At 36.0% G+C, this 9454-nt stretch overlaps 1 protein-coding gene across 1 annotated transcript; it reads left to right on the forward strand.

Annotated features, from left to right (window-relative positions):
* The first annotated feature begins 2505 nt into the window (after positions 1 to 2505).
* LOC140747217 (protein hunchback) lies at positions 2506 to 9181 on the forward strand. Its single transcript, XM_073079510.1, has 3 exons — positions 2506 to 2789; positions 5329 to 5414; positions 6473 to 9181. Exons 2-3 carry the CDS (start codon positions 5331 to 5333, stop codon positions 8243 to 8245), a joined length of 1857 nt encoding a protein of 618 aa, XP_072935611.1. The 5' UTR covers positions 2506 to 2789; positions 5329 to 5330; the 3' UTR covers positions 8246 to 9181.
* The last annotated feature ends 273 nt before the right edge of the window (positions 9182 to 9454 follow it).

The following is a 9454-nucleotide window of genomic DNA, read 5'->3' on the forward strand; positions in this document are numbered from 1 at the left end:
TTCATTGTGTTTTTGTGATATTCCGGCAACATTTCAATGTCCATTTAGGTATTCCCATCACTAGTAGGTACCTAATAGTCGAAAGGGTCGGGAGGGAATAGTCTACGTCTTCAATACGAACTACAGTACCCCTGCATATCGTAATTGACTAAAAAGAGACTCTCAGTGTTGCGAGCGCCAAGTAGGAGCTCGAACCGTCCAGCCAAAGGACGACGGTATTTGTCAAACATGCAAAGATAAAAAATGAGTTCAAAATTCTTTCCTGCGCAAAGTCTACTAATTTGCTTGACTTTGTTTACCTATTAATGTGAAGAAACCTAAATGAGGGCTTGCAAGTTGCCAAAACATGCAAAGCTCTCGAAAGTGTATCTAATCTACCAACCAATACTTGACCTGCATCGTAGACTGAGGCCAGTGGGTCTACCACCATCTTTTAAAAACCATCATAGTTCAGGAAAGTTTTATTTCAATATTGCATCGAAATTAATAATTTTATTTATAAATTTAATCGAATTATGTTACGAAATTTAAATATATGATTAAAATCATAGATTAGTAAAGATTACTCACTCCTAACAAGAAAATGTACCCAGTTTTGACAATTGAAATAGTTGCGTAAAAAAGTTTTGCTACGTCTCCGTGCTAAAATGTCCCTAAAATATTTGAAATAATTATTTTTTTTATCATGTAAATTACTCAGTATTAGTTGTTTATTCGTAAATTTTCTCTAAAAATGTTTTTATTTGTCAAGAATTCAAAAAAAGAACTTACTAATAAGCCGTTTCTGGCTTCATTCAATTTCAAGGCGACGAAGTATCTTTACTAATATATGATTAAAATAATATTGTTTTTAGAGATGATAGTAACCCCCCAGTACCGTTACTCTGAAAGGCGACCAGTGCCCAGGAGTGGGATAGCAATGACTTGATGATGGTCATTGTTTCTTAGTCAACCGCAATGATCATCTTCTACATTAAAAATAATGGTATAGACAGTAGGAACTACTTTTTTTTTATAACATAGGAGTAGCAGACGAGCATGCAGTCCATCTGATGGTAAGTGGCTACTGCCGCCCATGGACATCTGTAATCAACCCCAGATAGGATTAGACATTCCTACCTGAGGTTGGCCACAGATGCGCCGCTACCCTTGAGGACTAAGCTGGAACGCCTCAGAAAAGTCTGTCTCCCTTACTACACCCTTTAAATCGGAACACAGCAGCGCCTAACACTGCTGTTATTAGGTAGAAATAGGTGTGGCGGTGGTGCCGCCGGAGTCGAACCACAAAGGGTTCTACCTTTAAAAAACTTGATAAATATCTAAAATTGTGCAAGTGCATATCTAATGAGCATACTGTACAATCATGTCCACCATCCTTCCGAGTTTCCCCGGAATTATCCTAATTTGAAGTATCCAGAAGCTGTCCCTAAGAAGTTTTAAAAGTATTCGCGTGAAAACTAGTGCACATTGTGTGCGAAACCCGACTAATTAAATGATTATCAAGTCAATTGTAATGTAAAGTAGCTCTAGTATACCTATTTGGCTTAAAACCTATTTACCTACCATCAATATCAAGTATCTACCTAGGTCTAGGTCCCCAGTCGTAAATGCTTTACCTATTCAGTTTGGGTAGCTTATCCAAAACAACTCTACATACTCTACAATACACATATGTTTACAAACTTGAAAAACCATTAATCTTATGTCAGCACTACTCTATATCAGTTCGTTTGATCCATCTCATGTCAGCTCTACTCTATATCTATAAAACTTATAGAGTCACAGACATAATCACTATCTTTATATAAACATGATAAAACTTCAAACGAATCATTTTGATTGGCTGCACTGATATTGATTCAGAAAAAAATATGACGATCATTCCTTTTTTAAACGCGACCCTCCGATTGGTTGACTCGCGTCAGTAAAAAGCTCACCGCCCCTCGTACCGCCTGCTCTGTTTTTTATCTATTGAACTTTTTAGCCCCTTTAAAAATAACCTATGTAGTAGGGTATCTTTACATAGTTTAAAATTACTCTACTAGAGCTTTGTATGTATTTGAGGAGGAAATATTATGTAGTGTTTGAGATGTAGAGCTTAAACTGTTTACAACTTTCGTGCATAATATACATCATACTATTGATATAATTATTTGATCTGATTTATCAGTAATGGGTACTTATTTTAGACGACATTATAACCGTACGAAGAGCTATTACAATCGGTACAAACAAACATAAAATTCGCATTATCGTAACTGAATACAATGGAAAAACAATCCGATTTGCGTGCATACACCCAATTTATTGCCGAATAATAACTGATAGGTACGACGCCTGTTTTATTACAATAACGGCGCCCGGAGTTGGTTATTTTTTTATTATTAATATCGCATAAACAATAACTTAATAACTCCCCACCCACAGTAGCCGGCCGCGTATTGGTTCGAGTAAAAATAGGCTGTGGGGGTGCGACAGGGACGAACGTATCGGCGGGTGAGGGTGTCCTGCTCGCACCAGAAAACTCGTCGCCTTCAAAAGTAGAATACATTTATCGATGTTTGGGGCATAAAAATTGACAGATTTTTTCAGTGTTCTCTGAGAGGCGGTGGCGACCAGACCGTTCTCGGCCACCGCATCGAAGGGTTGTCTTTTAAAAAATATTCCAAGCTTTTACGTATACGTTTCAATTTTTCTGTGTAAACAATTGATAAACTTTTGAGTGATTTGATAAATGATATTAGAATCAGTGCTGTGACTTTTGATTCCGAAGATTCTCTAAGGGGAAGGTAGGTATTTTGATACACCTGTTGTTACGTAAATTAAAATGTGCTTTCAAATTTTCCACGTGATACCTCACGTATTTGTATACAAGATTATGTTATTTATGTAATTTAAAACATTAAAAAACTAGTATTTAATTGAATTAACATTTATCGATAATTGTGTATTTTGTATGTCATAATTTTAAGGGTCATTAAAATTCCCTTTCGACATTAGCGTCCAAATATCAACTTAATGGGATTATGAGAAAAAAATTCAAATCGACAAACATATTCGGCCTTAATTGCTGTCGGTACCTTTGAATGTATTTAAGGTATTAAAGGGAATTGCGACAGTTAATTTTATAATTACAATTGCGACAGAATTAGTTACTACGTGACATATTGTTGTACATTTTTTACAATTTGCAATGTAGCCACTTTCGCACACACTCACTAGTTAAGACATGTTCGTTTTGCAATACGACGATACGAAAACAAACCACAATACCTACATGTAAATATACACGTCACTCTGATAATGTCATAGTTACTAATAAACAACTGAACTTAAGTTATGAATCCAAATAACATAGGAATATATACTTATTATGTCAACTATTTCGAAAAGGAAAAATCCACGTTATAAATTTGTTGATAGATAAATCTAGTGCCTATAATAAACCAAAGCACAAACACACAATATTAAAAAAGCCTACATACGCACACATAATTAGATTAGCTGCCTTCTTGGTATTACTTTTTAATTTTGATTAAAACTAAAGAAGAATCACTATATCAAAGTCTAAAATTTAATGTCGACTATTTCACTAATTAATGAATTTAAACAGCGGTTTTCCAAAATTTCAAGGATCAATGAAAAAGGGACAGTTCAAACAGATATGATATAAGTATTTAGGTATGTTATCCAGTACTTATATATTATATGTATATACCTGTACTGGAAACACTGCAAGATCTCATTAAAAAGGATTTAACGATAGAAACACCCAGGTTCACATAGAGCATATCCATTTATAATTATAGTTTAAGTATATTAACCAATCTTGTAATTCTTTTAAAATATTACCTATATATCTAATTTAACTATAAGTCTGTTTATATTTGAAATTAAATTAAAAATTAATAACCATTAGCTTTGTAAAACCACGCCGAGGACAAAAAAAAACACAGTTGATAATGAATTGCAAAAGATAATTTATAATATTCAAATTAATGATAAAGCGCTGAAAAACTATACCTAATTTTAAAAATAAATTAACTATTAGATATTTTAGTTTTTAGAAATATCCAGTATCAAATAATTGAATTTAAAAAAGACCACAAAAAGTGCTAATTTAATTTTTTATCCTCAATGTATTATTTTAATTATTCCATTGGGTTATTGTTTAATTTAAATTGCTTTTTTTAGTCGAAAACTATCCGCACAGTTAGTTATACCCGCGAGTTATAGAAGCCTAAAATATCTATATAAATATATTGGTACAATATTCTATTTTATCAAGCGGCATTATTTTTTGTGTTTTCCTTATGACAATGTTCCTATAATATTCTATAATAAATTTAAATTTCATTGCGGGTCTAAATATTTAACTGTACTAAATCCTTTAAAAAACTAAGGCGAGCTTTATTCCAAATTTGAGGTATAAGCCGTTTTCAAAAAGTACCGCAAACTAATCCTTTTATAGCACAGAAGCTGTAAAATCAACTTCGCTTAATCCGTTGCTAAAGAAAATACGCTAAATTACCGTAACTTTATGTTTTAATAACATCATAAATGCACCCGTTTTATAGCCCGTTATATTATGATTACAATTTCTCCCTCTTAATCCTTCTTTGGGATAGACGCTATAAATTATGACCATTTCTCCTATTACTACTACTAATACCTACTCCCAAAAACAAAAATCGTTTATAACCCAAATAGTTACGCGTCAATTAAATCTTTGGAAATCTGTTAAAACTTAAAAAGTACATAATGAAAATAGGTATCCAAATATTATTTAAACAAGTCCCTTATTTATAACTACATTATAGTACTTACTTAAAGTGTACTTAAATGCCCAGTTTATTAACCGACTTCATTTTTATTTTCACATTGAAAGCTCTGAAGCTTAATCTGATACGTTTACGAGTATACAAATCTATTACATTCAGGCAACTATTAGAAATAAACTCTTTTTAATTTTCATATAAATTGTAAAGGATTAATTAAAGTTATTAGTTTATATATTTAAACTTACGCACTTTATACGTAGGCATATAACCATAACTAAACTATATACTTTATAGTTCATCAAAGCTTTTAATATCACACACGTTACGAATCACTTTTTCAGATATATGTATTTTCAACTCTACCTCTCTAACTAATGTGCTAACTGTATTAATAGTCCAATTTAAAATGATTATCCTAATAAAAGCAGCATCATTTCGTACTTGATGTATGACACTACTATGTATGCATGTACTAAAAGGTATATATGCATTGTACCTATATACATTGTTGAATTAAAGTCTAATTCTAAGTTGTCTTTTGTCACAGGTATGCTTAGTTGTGCGTCGCCCGCCGGCATGCCGCCCGCGCACTCGCACGCGCCGTCCTGGGGCTCGCTGATGCAACCACCTATTGTAAGTACCGCTTACCATCCCCCGAAAAGATTTTCTTTATAAGAATAGTAGCAAATGTGTATAAGTGGTCACTGCCACCCACAGACATCAGCAAATATAACAGGTTTAACCTGGTGCTAATCACAGATGCGTCGCTGCTGAGGACTAAGATATATGTAACTTCATCATTATTTTATCGAAACGCATAAATTACTTCACACTAGAATTAAGTGTGGCGGTGGTACCTCCCCGGTCGAATCATAGTCGCTATACCACCATTCATTTGTTGATTTCATCCAATTCATTTACCATCCGTATTAACCATTTAGTTATAAAAACTACCGGTCCATTATGTAGCTATCTAAATGTAGGAAGATGTCTGTATTCATGTATATCTAGTCCAGATTCGGTGTTTTATCTTCATTTATATTGTACCTAAATTATAATATATTACCGTATTGCAATACGCTAGTGTGATTTTCAAAAACTATACTTTTTTCAAGAAACTATAGTATCTTAGTTAGGTCATACATTTTTAGTAAAGTACTATATATAAGTTAAGTATATTCATTAGTATTCATATAATAAATCAAATACTTAGTAAGAATCGTTTTAGAAATCTAAAATATAACATACTAAAAGCAGTGAGACATACTCAAACTATGTAACCTTGTTCATAAAAATATATTAACCTTAATGTGGTAAATAAAAGTCGGCACAATCAAACATTTTTTAAGTACGTGATTACATTAAAAACATATTTGCTTCTAGTCCTATACGGCTATTAACTAACTTGAAAACAAGATCAAACAGTGCGCCACATAATAACAACGCACTAATTTCCTTGTTAATTGATCGCTTTAACTGGTTTTAATCTTTATTGCATTATTTGTAACTTTTTACCTTAATCACTGTCATCATAATAACCGTTTGTTATATAGTTTGTAAAATAGTCAGAACCCTTCGTAGTTCGACTCTGGAGACACTACCTCCACACTTATTCTACCCTTCAAACAGACCTCAACCTCTTCCTTATACATTACAATTCAGTCTTGCTATATAAGTTGTCTTCTTTCTAGAAATCGGAACCAATGGAAGACGGAAGCTTCTCAAAGGAACAAACGAGCGGATTCTATTCAGAGGGATTCCACAGCGCTTCTCCCTCATCTTCTAGCAAAGACTCCAATGGGCACTCGCCGCGCAGTGTCGGCAGTTCTGGAGAGCCCTCGCCTTACTACGACAGCATGCCTCTCAAAGCAAAAGCGAATCTCGGCATGCACTTAGACTCTTGCCGCAATGGCCTACCTTACAGCCTGCTCACACCTCCAGGATTCGAAGCTCGTCCTACAGACGAAGGTGGTCAATCGCCTGGTTACGAAACATATTCACCGAGGTCTCTAGCGCCGCCAACACATGTATCCACACCTTTAGGACGCGCTGATGCCACACCACCAAAATCTCCAAGAACTCCATCGTCACCCGAAAGACGGGCTTTCGAACGCTTCCACGATTCTGGTTTCGAAGGTATCGGTCAAAACAAACCGGACACAGAAGACGGTCGCGATGGATCAGGTATGGAGGACGATTTCGATGAAGAGCCAGGCCTCCGAGTCCCCGCTGTGAACTCACACGGTAAAGTTAAAACATTCAAGTGCAAGCAGTGCGAATTCGTCGCTGTAACTAAACTTAGTTTCTGGGAACACAGCAAGGAGCACATCAAACCCGAAAAGATGCTCTGCTGCAGAAAATGCCCGTTCGTAACTGAATACAAGCACCATTTAGAATACCACATGAGGAACCACATGGGTTCTAAGCCATTCCAATGCACCCAATGCTCCTACTCCTGTGTCAACAAATCTATGCTGAACTCGCATCTGAAGTCACACTCCAACGTGTACCAGTACCGTTGTGCGGACTGCAACTACGCCACTAAGTACTGCCACTCCCTCAAGCTCCACCTGCGTAAATATCAGCACAACCCCGCGATGGTGCTAAACTTAGATGGTACACCGAACCCGCTGCCCATCATCGATGTATATGGCACTCGACGCGGACCGAAGCAGAAACCGCTGAACAAAATGTTCGAGCAATCGCCAATGATGATGAATAGTATGAACAACAACAATCCGTCCCAGCCTCCACCCACGCATCCTCTCTTCGGAAGCCACTTCCCTGTCAACTTGCCGTACCTCCCACCGCTCTTACCTCAGTTGCCTCACTCATTCTTGTTCCCACCCAACAACAACCACGAACCAACAAGAACATCACCTAATCTGGAGGCCATTGAGAAACTGCAAACGGCACCTTCACCCCAATCGATCCTGCACCAGCGCTTGTCGTATGGAGAACGCACCTCAGAGTCTGGCGTGACACCACCCCCGACCAAATCGCCGGCAATCTTACCGCAAACGCCAACAGCACGAACACACTCTCCAGTCCAGTCTAATGACGCCCTCGACCTCACTAACGCAAAAACTAGTGAGGCCGGATCACCGCCGCCTACGGAGCGCCCCTTACCTATGACGCCTACAACTGCTTCGAAGAACAGGAGAAAAGGTCGTGCGTTCAAACTCCAACCCGCAGCCCTGAGGATGCAGCACGAAGACAACAAAATGCCCGAAGCGGAGCCGTCGGATTCGGAGTCCGACGCCTCGGCCGACGTTCCTTCTTCGAGCGCAACGAACACTTACTCGTGTCAGTACTGTGACATCACCTTCGGAGACCTGACGATGCATACGATCCATATGGGTTTCCACGGATACAACGACCCGTTTATGTGTAACAAGTGTGGGGAGCGGAGTGCTGACAGAGTGGCATTTTTCATCCACTTGGGGCGCGCGCAACACGCTTAACTAACGTTTCGAAGACACCTAGTCAACATCGGTTCCGTAGATGACACAAGCCGTTAATGTGGCGTAACGTGACCTTCATTAAGCCAAAGACTGTTGCTTATATTTTAGTAGCTCAAATAATGTTTCAATTTAGTTTTTTACGCATGAGAAACAAACCCATTGTGTAACTAATTACGTATTTAATTAAACAGTCGAGAGTGTTTCATATTAATATATTTAAATTAATTCGTCTAAGTTAGTTCTGATTGTATAGTTGATATGCCAAATGTAACCTTAGGTTTTGTTAATGAATAGTCTTAGATATTTAGATGTAGTGTTATAGTATAGATACTTCTGTTATAATAAACTTAGAAATGAGTGACCAATATGTTAACAAGACTGTATCCATCGATTAAGTACAAAACTAATGTCACTTTTTTGTTTTAATTGTACATTTTCAAGCTACGGTGAAGTTACCTATTAGATGTAGAGTTAGGACGCATTATCTGTATAGAGTAAGGTAAGCGAATCAGAGTGTATTTATGGTAGAGAAAAGATTTATTTTATTTATTTATTATTATTATTAGTCATGCTAAAATTGTATCGGTTTGCTGTTTACTTCTTCAGGGGCGGTACTACCCTTAATTCAAGGGGTGCAAACACTTGAGAACTACAAAATTTTAGTTTAAGGTAAACTCAAAATAGTCAAGCTGTAGTATATTTAGGCTAGAACCGCCCCTGAACCTCGGTTCCTAGGTAATAAAAGTATTTTTGATCTGTATAATAATTGTTAAAACATTTTAACAAAGCATTGTGTGGGATCCCATTGTAATACATTTGAGTAAAATGTATACTTTCGACAACTGTACCTATATTTTCCAAAGGATTGTTATTTGTAGAAAAATGTCTTAAATTATGTGTGCTGAATGCCCTAAATAAAATATCAGTTTTATCTTACTTTTGTTTATTTTTCCTTTCTGCACAAAACCTATGCTGTTCGAAAGCTACATAGAAATTATCAAAATAGATTAAAAAAAACTAAAGAAAAGCCCTATGAAATACATGGAAAAAAAGTTTTTTTACTATTTTCAAGTATTACTCTCAAGAATAAGTAATGAATTTAAATAAAAAAGTAAAACTTCTTTAAACACATACTCATAATAAAATTATTACTATTCAAGAATGTCCATAAGAAGGTTCTGTATTTTTTATATACTTACAAGTAAGTAG

This window comes from Epargyreus clarus, unplaced genomic scaffold (genome assembly GCF_041222505.1).
Source record: "Epargyreus clarus isolate Ecla_fem2 unplaced genomic scaffold, WU_Ecla_fem_2.2 ptg000014l, whole genome shotgun sequence".
Lineage (NCBI taxonomy): Eukaryota > Metazoa > Arthropoda > Insecta > Lepidoptera > Hesperiidae > Epargyreus > Epargyreus clarus.